Source organism: Oncorhynchus kisutch, linkage group LG3, assembly GCF_002021735.2.
Source record: "Oncorhynchus kisutch isolate 150728-3 linkage group LG3, Okis_V2, whole genome shotgun sequence".
Classification (NCBI taxonomy): Eukaryota; Metazoa; Chordata; class Actinopteri; order Salmoniformes; family Salmonidae; genus Oncorhynchus; species Oncorhynchus kisutch.
In genome coordinates, this window is record NC_034176.2 from 12437691 (window position 1) to 12459886 (window position 22196).

General features: G+C 43.4%; 1 protein-coding gene across 1 annotated transcript in view; it reads right to left on the reverse strand.

The window, feature by feature from the left end:
- LOC109872102 (adhesion G-protein coupled receptor V1) overlaps positions 1 to 22196 on the reverse strand; it is a 280286-nt gene that overhangs the window by 78829 nt on the left and 179261 nt on the right. The window contains exons 85-86 of the mRNA XM_031817533.1: positions 14702 to 14880; positions 10400 to 10557 (exon numbers count right to left, since the gene is read on the reverse strand). Of these exons, the coding sequence (XP_031673393.1) occupies positions 10400 to 10557; positions 14702 to 14880 (337 nt within the window). The remainder of the gene's footprint in view (positions 1 to 10399; positions 10558 to 14701; positions 14881 to 22196) is intronic.

A 22196-nucleotide genomic window follows, 5' to 3' on the forward strand; every position in this document is an offset into this window, starting at 1 on the left:
TAACACAGCCAGTCTGAACTAATATCTAGTAACACAGCCAGTCTGAGTATAATGAACTGATATCTAGTAACACAGCCAGTCTGAACTGATATCTAGTAACACAGCCAGTCTGAGTATAATGAACTGATACCTAGTAACACAGCCAGCCTGAGTCTAATGAACTGATATCTAGTAACACAGCCAGTCTGAACTGATATCTAGTATCACAGCCAGTCTGAGTCTAATGAACTGATATCTAGTAACACAGCCAGTCTGAGTCTAATGAACTGATACCTAGTAACACAGCCGGTCTGAGTTTAATGAACTGATATCTAGTAACACAGCCAGTCTGAATCTAATGAACTGATATCTAGTAACACAGCCAGTCTGAACTGATACCTAGTAACACAGCCAGTCTGAACTGATACCTAGTAACACAGCGAGTCTGAACTGATACCTAGTAACATAGCCAGTCTGGACTGATACATAGTAACACAGCCAGTCTGAACTGATACCTAGTAACACAGCCAGTCTGAGTCTAATGAACTTATACCTAGTAACACAGCCAGTCTGAACTGATACTTAGTAACACATCCAGTCTGAGTCTAATGAACTGATATCTAGTAACACAGCCAGTCTGAGTCTAATGAACTGATATTTAGTAACACAGCCAGTCTGAACTGATATCTAGTAACACAGCCAGTCTGAGTATAATGAACTGATACCTAGTAACACAGCCAGCCTGAGTCTAATGAACTGATATCTAGTAACACAGCCAGTCTGAACTGATATCTAGTATCACAGCCAGTCTGAGTCTAATGAACTGATATCTAGTAACACAGCCAGTCTGAGTCTAATGAACTGATATCTAGTAACACAGCCAGTCTGAGTCTAATGAACTGATACCTAGTAACACAGCCAGTCTGAGTTTAATGAACTGATATCTAGTAACACAGCCAGTCTGAATCTAATGAACTGATATCTAGTAACACAGCCAGTCTGAACTGATACCTAGTAACACAGCCAGTCTGAGTCTAATGAACTGATACCTAGTAACACAGCCAGTCTGAACTGATACCTAGTAACACAGCCAGTCTGAACTGATATCTAGTAACACAGCCAGTCTGATTCTAATAAACTGATATCTAGTAACACAGCCAGTCTGAACTGATATCTAGTAACACAGCCAGTCTGAGTCTAATGAACTGATATCTAGTAACACAGCCAGCCTGAGTCTAATGAACTGATATCTAGTAACACAGCCAGCCTGAGTCTAATGAACTGATACCTAGTAACACAGCCTGCCTGAGTCGAATGAACTGATACAAAGTAACACAGCCAGTCTGAACTGATACCTATTAACACAGCCAGTCTGAGTCTAATGAACTGAAATCTAGTAACACAGCCAGTCTGAACTGATACCTAGTAACACAGCCAGTCTGAACTGATACCTAGTAACACAGCGAGTCTGAACTGATACCTAGTAACATAGCCAGTCTGGACTGATACCTAGTAACACAGCCAGTCTGAACTGATATCTAGTAACACAGCCAGTCTGAACTGATATCTAGTAACACAGCCAGTCTGAGTCTAATGAACTGATACCTAGTAACACAGCCAGTCTGAACTGATATCTAGTAACACAGCCAGTCTGAACTGATATCTAGTAACACAGCCAGTCTGAGTCTAATGAACTGATACCTAGTAACACAGCCAGTCTGAGTTTAATGAACTGATATCTAGTAACACAGCCAGTCTGAATCTAATGAACTGATATCTAGTAACACAGCCAGTCTGAACTGATACCTAGTAACACAGCCAGTCTGAGTCTAATGAACTGATACCTAGTAACACAGCCAGTCTGAACTGATACCTAGTAACACAGCCAGTCTGAACTGATATCTAGTAACACAGCCAGTCTGATTCTAATAAACTGATATCTAGTAACACAGCCAGTCTGAACTGATATCTAGTAACACAGCCAGTCTGAGTCTAATGAACTGATATCTAGTAACACAGCCAGCCTGAGTCTAATGAACTGATATCTAGTAACACAGCCAGCCTGAGTCTAATGAACTGATACCTAGTAACACAGCCTGCCTGAGTCGAATGAACTGATACAAAGTAACACAGCCAGTCTGAACTGATACCTATTAACACAGCCAGTCTGAGTCTAATGAACTGAAATCTAGTAACACAGCCAGTCTGAACTGATACCTAGTAACACAGCCAGTCTGAACTGATACCTAGTAACACAGCGAGTCTGAACTGATACCTAGTAACATAGCCAGTCTGGACTGATACCTAGTAACACAGCCAGTCTGAACTGATACCTAGTAACACAGCCAGTCTGAGTCTAATGAACTTATACCTAGTAACACAGCCAGTCTGAACTGATACTTAGTAACACAGCCAGTCTGAACTGATATCTAGTAACACAGCCAGTCTGAGTCTAATGAACTGATACCTAGTAACACAGCCAGCCTGAGTCTAATGAACTGATATCTAGTAACACAGCCAGTCTGAATCTAATGAACTGATATCTAGTAACACAGCCAGTATGAGTCTAATGAACTGATACCTACTAACACAGCCAGTCTGAGTCTAATGAACTGATATCTACTAACACAACCAGTCTGATTCTAATGAACTGATACGTAGTAATACAGCCAGTCTGAGTCTAATGAACTGATACCTAGTAACACAGCCAGTCTGAGTTTAATGAACTGATATCTAGTAACACAGCCAGTCTGAATCTAATGAACTGATATCTAGTAACACAGCCAGTCTGAACTGATATCTAGTAACACAGCCAGTCTGAGTCTAATGAACTGATACCTAGTAACACAGCCAGTCTGAACTGATATCTAGTAACACAGCCAGTCTGAACTGATATCTAGTAACACAGCCAGTCTGAGTCTAATGAACTGATACCTAGTAACACAGCCAGTCTGAACTGATATCTAGTAACACAGCCAGTCTGAGTCTAATGAACTGATACCTAGTAACACAGCCAGCCTGAGTCTAATGAACTGATATCTAGTAACACAGCCAGTCTGAATCTAATGAACTGATATCTAGTAACACAGCCAGTATGAGTCTAATGAACTGATACCTACTAACACAGCCAGTCTGAGTCTAATGAACTGATATCTACTAACACAGCCAGTCTGAATCTAATGAACTGATATCTAGTAACACAGCCAGTCTGAACTGATACCTAGTAACACAGCCAGTCTGAGTCTAATGAACTGATACCTAGTAACATAGCCAGTCTGGACTGATACATAGTAACACAGCCAGTCTGAACTGATACCTAGTAACACAGCCAGTCTGAGTCTAATGAACTCATACCTAGTAACACAGCCAGTCTGAACTGATACTTAGTAACACATCCAGTCTGAGTCTAATGAACTAATACCTAGTAACACAGGAGGTCTGAGTCTAATGAACTGATACCTAGTAACACAGCCACTCTGAACTGATACCTAGTAACACAGGAAGTCTGAGTCTAATGAACTGATATTTAGTAACACAGCCAGTCTGAACTGATATCTAGTAACACAGCCAGTCTGAGTATAATGAACTGATATCTAGTAACACAGCCAGTCTGAACTGATATCTAGTAACACAGCCAGTCTGAGTATAATGAACTGATACCTAGTAACACAGCCAGCCTGAGTCTAATGAACTGATATCTAGTAACACAGCCAGTCTGAACTGATATCTAGTATCACAGCCAGTCTGAGTCTAATGAACTGATATCTAGTAACACAGCCAGTCTGAGTCTAATGAACTGATATCTAGTAACACAGCCAGTCTGAGTCTAATGAACTGATACCTAGTAACACAGCCAGTCTGAGTTTAATGAACTGATATCTAGTAACACAGCCAGTCTGAATCTAATGAACTGATATCTAGTAACACAGCCAGTCTGAACTGATACCTAGTAACACAGCCAGTCTGAGTCTAATGAACTGATACCTAGTAACACAGCCAGTCTGAACTGATACCTAGTAACACAGCCAGTCTGAACTGATATCTAGTAACACAGCCAGTCTGAGTCTAATGAACTGATACCTAGTAACACAGCCAGTCTGAACTGATATCTAGTAACACAGCCAGTCTGAGTCTAATGAACTGATACCTAGTAACACAGCCAGCCTGAGTCTAATGAACTGATATCTAGTAACACAGCCAGTCTGAATCTAATGAACTGATATCTAGTAACACAGCCAGTATGAGTCTAATGAACTGATACCTACTAACACAGCCAGTCTGAGTCTAATGAACTGATATCTACTAACACAGCCAGTCTGATTCTAATGAACTGATACCTAGTAATACAGCCAGTCTGAGTCTAATGAACTGATACCTAGTAACACAGCCAGTCTGAGTTTAATGAACTGATATCTAGTAACACAGCCAGTCTGAATCTAATGAACTGATATCTAGTAACACAGCCAGTCTGAACTGATATCTAGTAACACAGCCAGTCTGAGTCTAATGAACTGATACCTAGTAACACAGCCAGTTTGAACTGATACCTAGTAACACAGCCAGTCTGAACTGATATCTAGTAACACAGCCAGTCTGAGTCTAATGAACTGATACCTAGTAACACAGCCAGTCTGAACTGATATCTAGTAACACAGCCAGTCTGAGTCTAATGAACTGATATCTAGTAACACAGCCAGTCTGAATCTAATGAACTGATATCTAGTAACACAGCCAGTATGAGTCTAATGAACTGATACCTACTAACACAGCCAGTCCGAGTCTAATGAACTGATATCTACTAACACAGCCAGTCTGAATCTAATGAACTGATATCTAGTAACACAGCCAGTCTGAACTGATACCTAGTAACACAGCCAGTCTGAGTCTAATGAACTGATACCTAGTAACACAGCCAGTCTGAACTGATACCTAGTAACACAGCCAGTCTGAACTGATATCTAGTAACACAGCCAGTCTGAGTCTAATGAACTGATACCTAGTAACACAGCCAGTCTGAACTGATATCTAGTAACACAGCCAGTCTGAGTCTAATGAACTAATACCTAGTAACACAGCCAGCCTGAGTCTAATGAACTGATATCTAGTAACACAGCCAGTCTGAATCTAATGAACTGATATCTAGTAACACAGCCAGCCTGAGTCTAATGAACTGATACCTACTAACACAGCCAGTCTGATTCTAATGAACTGATACCTTGTAATAATGGAGAGGGATTGGATTCATGATACTGATGGACCAAAACAAAAACCAGGGATATTGTGTGTGTGTGTGTGTGTGTGTACACACTGTATGTGGGTGTATTGAATAAGTTATGTTCGTAAGGAACTGTGTTCTACCCACTCTGTGCATGTGAGTAGCCTACAGTATGTACAGTGCATTTGGAATATATTCAGACCCCTTGGCTTTTTCCACATGTTTTTACTTTACAGCCTTTTTCTAAAAGGGATTAAATAAAACAGTTTTCTCATTGATCTACACACAATACCTCATAATGATGAAGCGAAAACAGGTTTTTGGAAATGTTAGCAAATGTATTACAATTTAAAAAACTGAAATACCTTAAGGACACTCAGACCATGAGAAACAAGATTCTCTGGTCTGATGAAACCAAGATTGAACTGTTTGACCTGAATGCCAAGCGTCACATCTGGGGATGGGGGTGACAGCATCACGCTGTGGGATGTTTTTCAGCGGCAGGGACTGGGAGACTAGTCAGGATCAAGGGAAAGATGGAGCAAAGTACAAAGAGATCATTGATGAAAACCTGCTGCAGAGCGCTCAGGACCTTAGGCTGGGGGCGAAGGTTCACCTTCGAACAGGATAACGACCCTCAGCACACTGCCAAGACAACGCAGGAGTGGCTTTGGGATAAGTCTCTGAATGTCTCTGAGTAGCCCAGCCAGAGCCCGGACTTGAACCTGATCGAACATTTCTGGAGAGACCTGAAAATAGCTATGCAGCTAAGCTCCCATCCAATCTGACAGAGCTTGAGAGGATCTGCAGAGAATAATGGGAGATACAGATGTGGCAAGCTTGTAGCGTCATACCCAAGAAGACTCAAGGCTGTAATCGCTGCCACAGGTGCTTCAACAATGTACTGATAAAAATAGGTTTGAATGACCTTTATTTAACTAGGCACGTCAGTTAACAACAAAGTTATTCAACAAATTCTTATTTACAATGACGGTCTACCCCGGCCAAACCCTAACCCGGAAGACGCTGGGCCAGTTGTGCGCCGCCCTATGTGACTCCCAATCACAGCTGGTTGTGACAAAGCCTGGGATTGAACCAGGGTCTTTAGTGACACCTCTAGCACTGAGATGCAGTGCCTTAGACCGCTGTGCCATTCAGGAGCCAAAAGCAAAAGGTCTGAATACTTATGTAAATCTGATATTTCTGTTTTATTTTTTTAAATAACTTTGCAAGAATTTCTAAAAACAACAAAACAGTTTTTGCTTTGTCATTATGGGGTATTGTGTGTAGATTGATGAGGGAAAAAAACTAATGTTATTCATTTTAGAATAAGGCTGTAACATAACAAAAAATATGGAAAAAGTCAAGGGGTTTGAATACTTTCTGAATGCGCTGTATGTGTTTTGCACTGAAGTGCACATTGCATAAAGCTTTAATCAAGGCTGCCTTATTGTGCCTGATCAGATGCGTGGTTGCTTTGTTTGTGATATGAGTGGTGTATGTGTGTGTGTGTGTGTGTGTGTGTGTGTGTGTGTGTGTGTGTGTGTGCGGGGTGGATTTGCAGGCCATAGTAAAAATAGTCCAGCAGCCTGGGTTGGGGATTAGATGTGTGTTATAACAAGAAAGCTCAACAGGCTTTTCAGGGAACCTACCACAGAGTGCTGGAACAAGGACATCCTACCCACCATCTGTGGATGAGCCAGCCATGCAGGCTGTGCTGGGGGTTGCTGGAGTGGGTGGGATGGAAGAATAGAGCTCTCTCTGTTGAGGAGTGAGTTTGCTATAGGCTGTCTTCTCCTCACCCTGTTGAGGAGTGAGTTTGCTAAAGGCTGTCTTCTCCTCACTCTGTTGAGGAGTAAGTTTTCTATAGGCAGTCTTCTCCTCACTCTGTTGAGGAGTGAGTTTTCTAAAGGCTGTCTTCTCCTCACTCTGTTGAGGAGTGAGTTTTCTATAGGCAGTCTTCTCCTCACTCTGTTGAGGAGTGAGTTTTCTATAAGCTGTCTTCTCCTCACTCTGTTGAGGAGTGAGTTTGCTATAGGCTGTCTTCTCCTCACCCTGTTGAGGAGTGAGTTTGCTATAGGCTGTCTTCTCACTCTGTTGAGGAGTGAGTTTGCTATAGGCTGTCTTCTCCTCACCCTGTTGAGGAGTGAGTTTTCTATAGGCTGTCTTCTCCTCACTCTGTTGAGGAGTGAGTTTTCTATAGGCAGTCTTCTCCTCACTCTGTTGAGGAGTGAGTTTTCTATAGGCTGTCTTCTCCTCACTCTGTTGAGGAGTGGGCTTTCTATAGGCTGTCTTCTCCTCACTCTATGAACCAGTTCTGACAAGGTTGAAAGGGGGGGGGCTCCTACAAGCTGAATGACTACTACACGCTGTAGACCAGCTGAATGACTACTACACACTGTAGACCAGCTGAATGACTACTACACACTGTAGACCAGCTGAATGACTACTACACACTGTAGACCAGCTGAATGACTACTACACGCTGTAGACCAGCTGAATGACTACTACACACTGTAGACCAGCTGAATGACTACTACACGCTGTAGACCAGCTGAATGACTACTACACATGTGTAGACCAGCTGAATGACTACTACACACTGTAGACCAGCTGAATGACTACTACACACTGTAGACCAGCTGAATGACTACTACACACTGTAGACCAGCTGAATGACTACTACACCCTGGAGACCAGCTGAATGACTACTACACCCTGGAGACCAGCTGAATGACTACTACACCCTGGAGACCAGCTGAATGACTACTACAGTGTGCTCCAAAATGACTGGCACCCCTGACTGGCAATGCACAAACAATACTTAAAAAAATATAAACAATATAATTACAGAGATAAACTCAAAATACCAACATGTGAGAAATACTGTACTTTATTAATGTTTCCATGGAACCAACCAAAATCATACAATTATTTAATACAAAAATAAATTGAACCAAAATCAAGGTTTCATAGTTATTGCCACTTCTCATTTAGTACTTAGTGCAACCACCTCTGGCAAGGATAACAGCATGGAGTCTTTTCCTGTGATGTTTGACAAGGTTAAGGAACACATTTGGAGGGATTTTGGACCAATCCTCTATGCAGATCCTTTCAAGATCCTTCACATTCTTGGGTTATCAACTGCCCTCTTCCACTCAGCCCACAGGTTTTCCATTGGATTGAGGTCCGGCCACTGAGATGGCCATGGCAGAACATTGATTTAGTTGTCACAGAACCATTTCTGTGTGGATCTTGAGGTATGTTTTGGGTCATTGTCTCAGCTGGAAAGTCCACCTACGGCCAAGTCTCAGCCTTTTATTAATTTTTTAAAATTTGACCTTTATTTAAGTAGGCAAGTCAATTAAGAACAAATTCTTATTTTCAATGCCTGCCTAGGAACAGTGGGTTCAGGGGCAGAATGACAGATTTGTACCTTGTCAGCTCGGGGATTTGAACTTGCAACCTTTCAGTTACTAGTCCAACACTCTAGCCACTAGGCTACCCTGCCGCCCCTTCTAGCAGAGGCAACCAGATTGTCAGCCAAAATTGCCTGATACTTGGTGGAATTCATTATGCCATCAATCTTAACCAGTGCCCCTGGACCTCTGGAATTAAAACAGCCACAAAACATCACTGACCCACCAGCATATTTCACCGTGGGTTTGAGGTTCCTCTCCTTGTATGCATCTCTGTTTCACCGTGGGTTTGAGGTTCCTCTCCTTGTATGCATCTCTGTTTCACCGTGGGTTTGAGGTTCCTCTCCTTGTACGCATCTCTGTTTCACCGTGGGTTTGAGGTTCCTCTCCTTGTACGCATCTCTGTTTCACCGTGGGTTTGAGGTTCCTCTCCTTGTATGCATCTCTGTTTCACCGTGGGTTTGAGGTTCCTCTCCTTGTACGCATCTCTGTTTCACCGTGGGTTTGAGGTTCCTCTCCTTGTACGCATCTCTGTTTCACCGTGGGTTTGAGGTTCCTCTCCTTGTACGCATCTCTGTTTCACCGTGGGTTTGAGGTTCCTCTCCTTGTATGCATCTCTGTTTCACCGTGGGTTTGAGGTTCCTCTCCTTGTACGCATCTCTGTTTCACCGTGGGTTTGAGGTTCCTCTCCTTGTACGCATCTCTGTTTCGATGACAAATATGCCGATGCTGTATCTGACCAAAATGTTCAATTTTAGTCTCATCTGACCAGAGCACATTCCTCCACTCATAATTTAAATGACGTTTGGCAAACTCCAAGCACTTGTGTCTGTGTCTTGGGGTCAGAAAGGGCTTTCTTCTGGAACCCTTCCAAAGAGCCTGTGGTTGTGGTGGCGTCTGATGGTGCTTTCTGAAACCTCGTGACCCCAAGACACCACCAAGGCCTGCAATTCTTTTACAGTGATTCTTGGGGATTTTGTTGCTTCTCTCACCATCCTCATCCCTATCCTGGGAGGAAAATGCATTTGCATCCTCTACCCCTGAGGTTTTTAACTGTTCCATATCTTTTGCATGTTCTAATAATTGCCCTGAAAGTGCTCAGTGGTATATTCAATCGTTTGTAGATCTTTTTGTATTGCCATTACCAGATTTATGAAGGTCTACGACCATCTGTCTCTTTTGAACTGCCAGTTCTTTTGTTTTCTTCATGGTGTTGGATGACAGCGGGATATTGCATGCGTGTTACCTCATTTTTATACCCTAGTGAAACAGGAAGTGATGTAATGGCTCAATATAGTTCCTTAAGACTTAGATAAACTTAAATAAGTGGAATTTAATTTGTGGTTTAATTTTGGTAGATGTTATTTACAATAGTCTTTAAGGGTGCCATTAATTGTGAAACCTTGATTTGGAGGACATTCATTTTTAATTAAATCAATAAATAATTTTGGTTGGTTCCATTGAAACATTAATAAAGTACAGTATTTCTCACATGTTGGTTTTACGAGTTTCTCTGTAATTATATTGTTTATATTTATTTGAGCATTGTTTGCACATTGCCAGTCAGGGGTGCCAGAAATTTTGGAGCCCACTGTACACACTGTAGACCACTGAATGACTACTACATGACCACAGGACAGGTACTCCAATAGTGCAGTAGGCCGACAGACCGACCGACGCAGTCGGCTGGGTGTTCTGACATGGTCTGGTTGCTCGGGACATGGAGATTGCTGCTATGCTCCAACCCATGCCCTATAGCTGGAAGATGTGTGTGTGTGTACTATACCTGAGCTGTTGGTGCGCCCGCGGTACACATCGTCGTAGGCCTTCCACTGCTGCGTGACCTGGTAGGCATGGATAAACACCACCAGTACCCCAACCAGGCAGATGAGAGGCACCAGGGCTGCTGTACACAGAGCAGCATAGATATTAGGAATGAAACACCTGCAGAGAGAGAGAGACAGGGAAGAGAAAGAGATAAAGGGGTGGGAGAGAGAAAGAGAGAGAGGGGGAGGGAGAGAAGAGAGAGAGGGGTGTAGGAAGAAAGAGAGAGAGCAGGGAGAGAGAGAGAGGGGGAGGGAGAGAGTGAGAGGAGGAGGGGAAAAGAGAGAGACGGTGGGTGTTATTACAAAAAAACTTGCAGTAAACCGCCAAGGAAAGGAGCAAACGTAAGCTATGTTATTTTACTATGCTGCATTACAGTAGGTCAAGATCTTGTTGCTTCAACATCCTTAAACAGGATCTTCTACCAAATAGAATGCTTTATGAACATCGGAATCATTTTACAGATCAGATCGCATTCATACTTCTTCAGAAGTTGCATTGCATGAGCGCCACAGACCTTCTCACCATAAAACCAGGATGGTGAAACATTCTAATATGTTTGGTTTTAGTCAAATTAAACGAAAAACAAGCTATCTGTATTTTTTTTAAACAAACAAATGTAAAATGTAATGCTATTATAAAATTGTAAGGATAAAAAAAGACTGCCCTTGAACCATGCTTCTTTATAGTAGGCCTAGGCTAGGTATATCCTACGGAGGACTTGGGTTTTTGAAAATATGAAACGGAATTCAAGCAATTGTTACAGGGAAATATCTTCGAAATACGAGGTTCACCGGTTCTCATGTCTCGTTTCATGATGGGCATGGACACATGTAGCCAACATCATGGAGGGGTTTTACGCATGTCCAAAACGTAAAATAATGTAAGCCTGCCTACAATACATAGATAAAAAGGAAATGTCAGTTTCACTCCTCTCAAACTTGATCTTTTAATAAAGCTGGTGATTAAAATGTATTTCCAAGCGGTCTTACGAGCAAAACTCTTTATCCACAGTCTTGACTAATTTGTGGACTAATTGGACAACAACAACAAAAAGCCTTCATTGAGAGGAGGTGAAGCTATGCTTGGCTTTTAATCAAATAAAACTAAATAGGGGCCTCCCAAGTGTGGTCTAAGGTGTCACTACAGACCCGGGTTCGACCCCAGGCTGTGTCACAGCCAGCCATTGACCGGGAGACCCATGAGGCCCAGCGTCGTTTAGGTTTGGGTTTGGGGAGGGTTTGGTTGACCGGGATTACCCTGTCCCAACGTGCTCTAGCGACTCCTTGTGGTGGGCCAAGCGCCTGCAAGCTGCCATCGGTCACCAGTTGCACAGTGTTTCCTCCGACACATTGGTGCTTCTGGGTTAAGCGAGCAGCGTGTCAAGAAGCAGTGCGGCTTGGCAGGGTCGTGTTTTGGAGGATGCATGGCTCTCGACCTTCACCTGTCCCAAGTCCGTACGGGAGTTGCAGCGATGGGACAAGATTAACTACCAATTGGGGAGAAAAAGGGGTAAAACTACAACAACAAAAATACAAACAAAACAAAAAACGTGTTTTATAATGTTTGTAAATACGAAGTATACAGGCACTAAAAGCACATTACTCTTGTTCCATATGGGAAGTCTGCATCACAGCTGGATAGGCTGTTTCCGCTGTCAGAAGCAGCTAAAACCAGCTTTTGGTTGGTTTTAAATATCCCTAACAGGGCTGCCTGAAATTAACACTTTAGATCATGTTTTTAAGACACACCTTAAATATTTCCACCACGACCATCTTAGCACAAGCAAGCTGATCTAAGATAGGTTCATTACCAATCCTTGAGCAACAGTTTGAAAATAACAGAGTGCTGGCTTTATTTATTAACAGGTGGAAATTGTGATTGAACGACCGTTTGACACTAGCGCCGTCTTAACGCCAGCCGAAAATAGACCCCCCCTGAGTTCAGTGTCATATTTGATCTTAGTTTAGCTTTTAAATACATCATAATTATAGGTTGATGAGCTGAAATACAGTGCAGTTACTTTGCCGTGTTAGTGTATGGTGTGTGTATGTGTGTGTATGGTGTGTGTGTGTGTGTGTGTGTGTGTGTGTGTGTGTGTGTGTGTGTGTGTGTGTGTGTGTGTGTGTGTGTGTGTGTGTGGTGTGTGTATGGTGTGTGTATGGTGTGTGTGTGTGTGTGTGTGTGTGTATGGTGTGTGTGTGTGTGTGTGTATGGTGTGTGTATGGTGTGTGTATGGTATGTGTATGGTATGTGTGTGTGTGTGTGTGTGTGGTGTGTGTATGGTATGTGTGTGGTATGTGTGTGTGTGTGTGGTGTGTGTATGGTATGTGTATGGTGTGTGTGTGTATGTGTGTGTCTGTCTGTGTGAATGAGTGTGTTTAAGCTCACACTCAGTGTTTGTGCCCTTGCAGCAGCACATTCCACCATGGTTGGAGAGGGTAAATAGTTCAGGACAGCACCACAAACACAACACACTGCCTAGGGAGAGTGCAGCAAGTCTGTGTGTTCTTTCAGAGGGGTATCCCAGCCCCAAAGGCCCTCAGGTTACCCTCCTAGTGTTAAGCCTAGCCATGGTGTCAAGTCCAAGCTAGGCCAAGCAGCTAGCTGCTCTATGGCCAGCCACAGCCAGACCCCCCATGGTTCCTTGTTATGGATCTAAACAATACAGCAGGAACAATATTCATATTGCCTGCCTGCCTCTGCCTGCCTGCCTCTGCCTGCCTGCCTGCCTCTGCCTGCCTGTCTGCCTCTGCCTGCCTGCCTGCCTGCCTGCCTCTGTGTCTGGCTCTGGGGGAAAAAACAACCCTAACTTGTGACTTGACGTTTATCTCAATAAGCATGCCAATGGTGCCATCTCACAGGACACAAATACAGCTGTACCCTGCTCCATCCGGATAAATAATACATGTTAGACATAGTAGAATGTGAAGTATGTGAAATAAAAACAATACTATAAATAATACAGTACTGCATCATGTTCTTCCTGCTTGAGGAAGTGTAAACAGACATGTGGTGTGGTGTTTGTGTGTCCTTGTGGGAAGAGTTGGTCCTGGAACTCTTGGGTTGCAATCTAATAATCTCTCCTCTCTACTGAAGTGTGCACTTGTTCACTTTCCCTCATAGATTTGAAAGGAAATGACTGGTTTATGGAAATTCACTCTAGACCATGCTTACACCAATTCTAATACTTTTGCATTAGTGGGAAGGAGTGAACGAGTGCATAGTTCAGCAGGAAGGAGAGATTTTTGGGACGCGGGACTTAACAAGTTGAGCAAACATTTGAAGTTTGCCTGTTTTCTCAAGTTTGGGCAAAAAACCTGTTAATTCAGGTAACACTGACTGAAAAGTTTTTTAAAAAGCCGTGGAACCAGTTACTTTACTTTAATTTATTTTTACCGTGTAGTGAATTTCCTGACCTCCTGTGCACAACATGCAGATTAATATCATGTTGTAAGGATGTGATGTCCTCCACTTGAAATGGGCCATGAATTCTTATATGCAGACCAGTTTGAGAACTACAGCACGGGACATTAAATCATTAAACCTTCCTCATATGCACACCTACCTTATACACACTGGCTCCTTATCAACTTCAATGGAGAGTTAATCACTCAGAAGTGATTATCTTCCAACCTCCACCCTCTGTACTGCTCTACAACCTGCACCCTCCACCCCCTGTATCGCTCTCCCACCCTCTACCACCTGTACCGCTCTCCCAACCTCCACCCCCCTGTACCGCTCTCCCACCCTCCACCCCCAGTACCGCTCTCCCACCCTTCACCCCCTGTACCGCTCTCCTACCCTCCACCCCCTGTATCGCTCTCACACACACACACACACACACACACACACACACACACACACACACACACACACACACACACACACACACACACACGTACACGTACACACACACACACACACGTAAACACACACACACACACACACACACACACACACACACACACACACACACACACACACACACACACACACACACACACACACACACACACACACACACACACACACACACACACACACACACACACACACATGTGGGCAGGGTTAATTCTGAGTAAGGACCTCTATGTGCAGTACATACAGCTCCCGGAGGTGTTCATACAGCTCATTTGTGTTTGTGTCGTACAAAGCATGTGGGTATTTCCCTTTTCACTCACCAAGTGTGTGTGCACTCCGGTGAGTGTGTGTACTCGTGTGTGTTTGTGTGTGTACTCCTGAGTGCGTTTCCTTCACTCACACATCCCCATGCACCAGGCCGTAGACACGGTGTATGGTCCAGCCAAAGCCCCCCAGCAGTACGATGACCAGGATGATGATGACCAGAGCAGGAAGTCCCCAGCCCAGCAGGAAGTAGACCAGGTAACGTCTCTCTGTCTGCTCATCGTTCATCACCAACACCTGCCAGAAGTTTACTGCCTGAGAGTGGTGGGACAAAAGAGAGGAGTGAGAGGGGTGGGACAAAAGAGAGGAGTGAGGTGGAGGAGAGGATAGGGAAGAGGAAGAGGAGAGGGGTGGAGGAGAGGATAGGTAGGAGGAGGAGGAGAGGGGTGGAGGAGAGGGGTGGAGGAGAGGATAGGCAGGAGGAGGAGGAGAGGGGTGGAGGAGGAGGAGGAGGAGGAGGAGGAGGAGGAGGAGGAGGAGGAGGAGGAGGAGGGGGGTGGAGGAGAGGATAGGCAGGAGGAGGAGGAGAGGGGTGGAGGAGGAGGACGAGGAGAGGGGTGGTGGAGGAGGAGTGAGGTGGAGGAGAGGGTAGGGAGGAGGAGAGGGTAGGGCGGAGGAGAGGGTAGGGCGTAGGAGAGGGTAGGGAGGAGGAGAGGGTAGGGCGGAGGAGAGGGTAGGGCAGAGGAGAGGGTAGGGCGGAGGAGAGGGTAGGAAGGAGGAGAGGTTAGGGCGGAGGAGAGGGTAGCGTGGAGGAAAGGAGATTTAAAGAGGAAGAAGAGCAACAGGTGGTTATCAGCAGAAGAGCCATAGAAACGTGCAGCAGCCACATGGCTCACTGCTGTCCGTTTTGTAATGGAGTAGCAGGCTTGGATGATCTCCCTAGGTATTAGATACTGGACATCTTGTCCAAGAGAGGCTTACGCTAACTACACTACATATCTCCAGCTTGTGATGACAACACCTGTAGAAGGCCTATCCACACATTCCTCATTCTTTTGTACATGTTGTACAATGCTTGAAGTGAGGATTTCACAGTAAAAGGACAACAGAACATTCCACATGATTCCATTTATGAGCTGATGAGTTCTCGGTGATCGGGTGGACATGGGGTCAAACACAAGTGACATAAAACCACAACCTCCTTCTCAAAACCCTCTATTTCCATAATCATTATCATTCTCTAGGTGTTGTATCATCAGTGGCAGAGAGGGAGAGCGATATATATAAAGAGAGAGTTGGAGTGAGAGAGATAGCTAGAGGAAGAGAGAGAGATAAAGAGAGAGAGTTGTAGGGAACGAGACAGCTACAGGGAGAGACAGAGATAGAGAGAGAGAGTTGGAGGGAGAGCGAGCGAGCTAGGGGAGAGAGAGTTGGAGAGAGAGAGACAGCTAGAGGGAGAGAGAGAGATAGAGAGAGAGAGTTGGAGAGAGAGAGACAGCTAGAGAGAGAGACAGCTAGAGGGAGTGAGAGAGCTGGAGGGAGAGAGAGCTGGAGGGAGAGAGAGAGATAAAGAGAGAGAGAGTTGGAGAGAGAGAGACAGCTAGAGAGAGAGAGACAGCTAGAGGGAGAGAGAGGGATAAAGAGAGAGAGAGTTGGAGAGAGAGAGACAGCTAGAGAGAGAGACAGCTAGAGGGAGAGAGAGAGCTGGAGGGAGAGAGAGCTGGAGGGAGAGAGAGAGATAAAGAGAGAGAGAGTTGGAGAGAGAGAGACAGCTAGAGAGAGAGAGACAGCTAGAGGGAGAGAGAGGGATAAAGAGAGAGAGAGAGTTGGAGAGAGAGCGACAGCTAGAGAGAGAGACAGCTAGAGGGAGAGAGAGAGTTGGAGGGAGAGATATATATAAATAGAGAGAGTTAGAGGGAGAGAGACAGCTATAACAAAGCCATCACCTACAGAGATTTGATTTGGATCTATTTTAGTCCCCATTTGGACTAATCTTCCAAGAGTCCTTAAACATTCAAATACAATTTATAATACGAACACATTTCCCATGTATCCCATGCTGTTTTGGCATTTTCCTAGTGGAACAGACCAACATAACTTTGGTTTTCTTGATGTTTAAAACAAGTTTGTTTTGGCAAACCCACTCCCTAATATTCCCCAAATCTCCTTGTAAAGCTTGCTGTACCTGTTGAACGGATTGTCTTGCTGCATAAATTGTAGTATCATCTGCAAATATACTAGCTAGAGTTTCAGCTAAGGCATAGGGAGGGTATTTGGTATATATTAAATAGAGAAGTGGCCCAAGGCAGCTGCCTTGCGGTATTCCACAGTTTAACACATGAGGGGAAGAAAATGAACCATTGATATAGGTGGACTGTTTCCTGTCAGTTAGATATGACTGTACCCAATTCAATGCTACCTCCTTAAAACCATAATGCATTAATTTTGTCAAAATTATTTAATGATCCACTAAATCAAATGCTGCACTGAAATCTAAAAATAGTACCACCACAACCTGCCATTATCTATAGCATTGAGCCACTGATCAGTCATGTCAACCAATGCAGTGGTAGTGGAATGGTTTTTGCGATAAGCATGCTGATTGGCTGTAATCAGATCATTCTTTTCCATGTACTCCCATATTTGTCTTCTCACAATACCCTCCAATATCTTACTGAGTGAAGGGAGTAGACTAATTGGTCGACTATTGGCAGGAATAATGGGTTCTTTGCAGTCATTCGGAATAGGACACAGTTTTGCATGCTTCCATACATTTGCAAACATCCCCTTTTCCAGTGACCAATTAAATATGTATCTCAGTGGAACTGTAATCTGGGGAGCAGCACAGTGAAACAAAAAAATTGTCCATAAGACCATAACCTGTAGATTTACCATCAGGTAATGACTTCAAAAGGTTTAACACCTCCTCCACTGACACCGTTTGCAGACTAAAAGAGCAGATCTCTTTGCTCATAATATGATCATCAATCCATTGGACAATAGCTTGTTTGGAAGAATGTATGTTTACATTGTTGCTCGGTAAATTCATTTTCTTTGTTAAAAAATCTGCAAAATGATTGGCAATATCAACTGGTTTTGTTATTATTCTCCCGTCAACCTCCACACTAGATGGGCACGATGAGATAGATGTACCAAGAAAGCCCTTAACTGTGTTCCATACCTTTTTAGAATCATTTTTACAATCAATTTAAGCATTGTTGTAAAATAACTTTTTTTCTCTTTCGATTCAATTTAACTGCATAATTACGTAATGTTCTATAATTCTGTTCATCAATTTCAAATTTTGACTTGGCTGCCAAGACTTTTGCCATATTTCTTTGAGAAAAAGCCTCACCCAGTTCATCATCAATCCATGGAGATGGACGAGCACCAACTGTACTCTTTCTTACTGGGGCATGATGGTCCATTACCTCAGTGAGAACATCAATAAAACATTCTGTAGCGTGATTTAAATCATCCTCTAGATAAATCAGCTCCCAGGGTACAGCAGACAAATAATTTAGGAATAGCTCATGATTAAATGTTTTAAAATTTCTCTTAACCACAATCCTAGGGGGGTTCTTTGAAACCTTGGTGTTCATGGTTATGGTCACAATATTATGGTCTGTCCAGCCCACTGGCATTGATATGGCTTTTAAGCATTGCAATGGTATATTACAAAAAAATCAGATCAATGTATGTGTCTGAACGGTGACCCAACTTAATTGACGATCTAGTTAACCATTTGTCTCAAACCACAGTTCTTGGCATATCTCATCAATTTTGTTCTATTCAAATGATTGTGATCCTTCCAATGTATATTAAAATCACCCAAGATAAATACATCTCTGTATGCTATCTGTGGCCTGGTCAAACCCAGTACATAAGTCATCCAGATAGGACACCTTAGAGCTAGGAGGTCTATACACACATCCTACCAATATGGGTGCCTGGTGAGGCAGATGCACCTGAGCCCATAGTGCCTCTACTTGACATACATGAAGGTCACCCCTTCTCTTAAAAGGTATATGATTCTGAATGTACAGAGCTACACCCCCACCATTCCTATTCCTGTCCCTTCGATGTAGACTATCCATGAATGTTTAATTTGCCCATCATTTACATGCATCTAAATGTGTTTCGGTCAAAGCCTAAATATGAATATTATTTACAGTATGTTGACCAAGTTAAAAACCTCATGTAATTTTGTTAGAGAGACAGCTATAACAAAGCCATCCCCTACAGAGAGATGAACCTGGAGAAGAGTCCCCTAAGAAAGCTGGTCCTGGGGCTCTGTTCACAAACACAAACACACCCCACAGAGCCCCGGGACAGCAGCACAATTAGACCCAACCAACTCATGAGAAATCAAAAAGATAATTACTTGACACACTGGAAAGAATTAACAAAAAAACTGAGCAAACTAGAATGCTAGTGTCACGCCCTGGTCTTAGTATTTTGTGTTTTCTTTATTATTTTGGTCAGGCCAGGGTGTGGCATGGGTTTATTATGTGGTGTGTTTTGTCTTGGTTTTTTTTGGAGGTATTGGGATTGTGGCTTAGTGGGGTTATCTAGCATAGTCTATGGCTGTCTGGAGTGGTTCTCAATCAGAGGCAGGTGTTTATCGTTGTCTCTGATTGGGAACCATATTTAGGCAGCCATATTCTTTGAGTGTTTCGTGGGTGATTGTTCCTGTCTCTGTGTTAGTTTGCACCAGTTTAGGCTGTTTTGGTTTTTCACGTTATGTGTATTGATCGTTTTTCATTTTCATTAAAGATGTATCTAAATAACCACGCCGCATTTTGGTCCGACTCTCCTTCACCGCAAGAAAACCGTAACAGCTATTTGGCCCTCAACATCGTTACAAAACTGTATATATACATAATATGACATTTGTAATGTCTTTATTCTTTTGGAACTTCTGTGAGTGTAATGTTTACTGTTCATTTTTATTGTTTATTTCAGTTTTGTATATTATCTACTTCACTTGCTTTGGCAATGTTAACATATGTTTCCCATGCTAATAAAGCCCCTTGAATTGTATTGAATTTATATGAAGAGAGAGAGTTGGAGGGAGACAGACAGCTTGAGAGGGAGAGAGAGATAAAGAGACTGTTGTGTAACGCATCATATTAGACAGCTAACAGAGTGCCACTTTAATTGAGCTCCAGCAGTGATAGCTGGTCGTGCAAATATCTGCATTAGGAGTTTGTGCTGTGCTGTTCCCTTGCTCCGGTTAAGCCGGATGAGGCTTTGGCAGGTTAGCCGTTATGCACTGTTGTGGAGCCCTACGGTACAGAAAGACAGTTCTGGGAGGACATCTCTATCCAAGGTGCTCAGTGTAACGACTCATAGCCTGGCTGATTCAACTACAGACTGTTGTGTTCTGTCAAGGGTCCGACCTGTATTTCCCCATTGCAGCGCTTCAGCGCACCGTTGACTCTAGGCTTGATGAGTGCAATAAGCATGGTCTACGAAAGCCTCCTGGCTGGCGCCCCCCGCATATGCCACTTAGAAAAAAGCTGATACTTGCTGACTCAAAGAGAGGGGGGTAATCCTCTGATCAATAGTATGGAGTATAAGGAAGGGTAGGAACATGTCAACAGAGCCAGGGGAAGGCACAGTGATGCAGAAATGTTGGTGTTTTACCCCACATATTACTAGGAGTTTAGATATATAGAGTGTGCAAGTGTAGCTGACAGAGCCAGAGATATCATCGATATATAATATAGCACAGTATTTTTTACATATTTGTTTATTTTAAATTGAACCTTTATTTAACTAGACAAGTCAGTTAAGGACAAATTCTTATTTACAATGACAGCCTAAGAACAGTGGGTTAACTGCCTTGTTCAGGTGCAGAATGACAGATTTTTACCTTGTCAGCTCGGGGATTCGATCCAGCAACCTTTCGGTTACTGGTCCAACACTCTAACCACAGTCTACCTGCCACCCCAAAAATTTATTTTTGAATAATGTATTTTATACAGTCATTTTTGCTTGTCTTTATCAAGGGTGTCAATACTGTAATTTCAGACCTGATGGTACATGACCTGTTTATTCACATGGTTGGATTAACAGATGGAACATATTTGTAAATGTAATGAGACTTATCAAACCAAAGCTGTCCTGGTTAGTTTAGGGTTAGAGCAGGGGGCATATGTTTCAAATGTCTCAGAGTAGGATTGCTGATTTAGGATCAGTTTTGCCTAGGGGTGGAACAAATTACAAATACTCTCCTTACTGTAATTGAGTAGCCATTCCGAGTACTTGTACTTTGAGTATTTTTCAGTCAATAATTTTACTTACTTTAAGTATTGTACTTCGGTACCTTTTTAAAACCATCCATTACAGAGTAGAATTTTGTAGGCTATCATAATTAGTAGATCATGATGGCATGGAAAGTTTGCGAGCGGGAGCCCTTGGAGCCAGAAAAAAATGGTATCGTTGTTTAGTCAGTAACCAATCAAATTAAACACATTGTGCAAAAAACAGGCCAATCAAATCAAGCTGTTCGCACAAACTTATGGTGGTCGGAAGATTTTCAAAAACAACTTTCATTGATGTCACAAAAGAGAGGAACTTTTTTTAAATCAAAGTGGTGTCTAAGGACCCAGTGTCCAAGGAGGAGAATCCCCGGCCGCATTTAATACCTAGGGTAATTGAGTTAAAATTAAATAGATTGAGAACAGAACTTGCACAACGTTACTTTTGTACCTGTCGGTGGGGCGGGAGTAATATAGCTTTGGGACAGAAGTAACAGCTGGCGAGAAGCAGGGGTTGGAACAATTCAGGGAACAGGACCAAAAATAATGAAATTGTTCGAGGAACAGAGTCAGAACCGGGAACGAAAGTGATCTATCCTGTTACGGAACAGAACCATTATTTTAAAAGCATGGGAACCGGTTAATAATGTTATTTTAAGTTCCAGTCCCACAAAAATAGCAACAAAGCACCTACAGTATGCCATCGTTTCCCAAATGAGGTCGCAACCCCAGTCGTGCTTGGTTCAAATAACCGGAGTTACGTCAGCCGCTAGATGTGGTTGTAATAAATGGACGTGGAGAGGATCTGTGTCTGCACAACATGCTTTGACTGCTGGTGTCACCAAGTCACTCGGCTCCGTCATATCCTCACATGGTCTCTGCTATCATTGCTATGTGGATTACACTCAACTCCTTTTCTCCTTCCCCCCTTCTGACACCCAGTTGGTGAATCGCATCTCTGTGTGCCTGACAGATATCTCAACTTGGATGTTGGCCCCACCACCTCAAGACCAACCTCGACAAGACGGAGCAGCTCTTACACACAGGGATGGCCTGCCGCTCAAAGACCTATCTATCACTGTTAACGACTTCACGGTGTCCCCCTCCTAGAGTGCAAAGAACCTCGGCGTGACACTGGCCAACACCATGTCGTTCTCTGAAAACATCAAAGCAGTGGCTCACTCCTGCAGGTTCATGCTCTACAACTTCTGTAGAGTACGACCCTACCTCACACAGGAAGCGGCGCAGGTCCTAATCCAGTCACTTGTCATCTCCCGTCTGACTTGTGCCATCAAACGCCTGAAACTTATCCAGAACGCTGCAGCCAGCCTGGTGTTCAAACTTCCCAAGTCACCCTGCTCATCC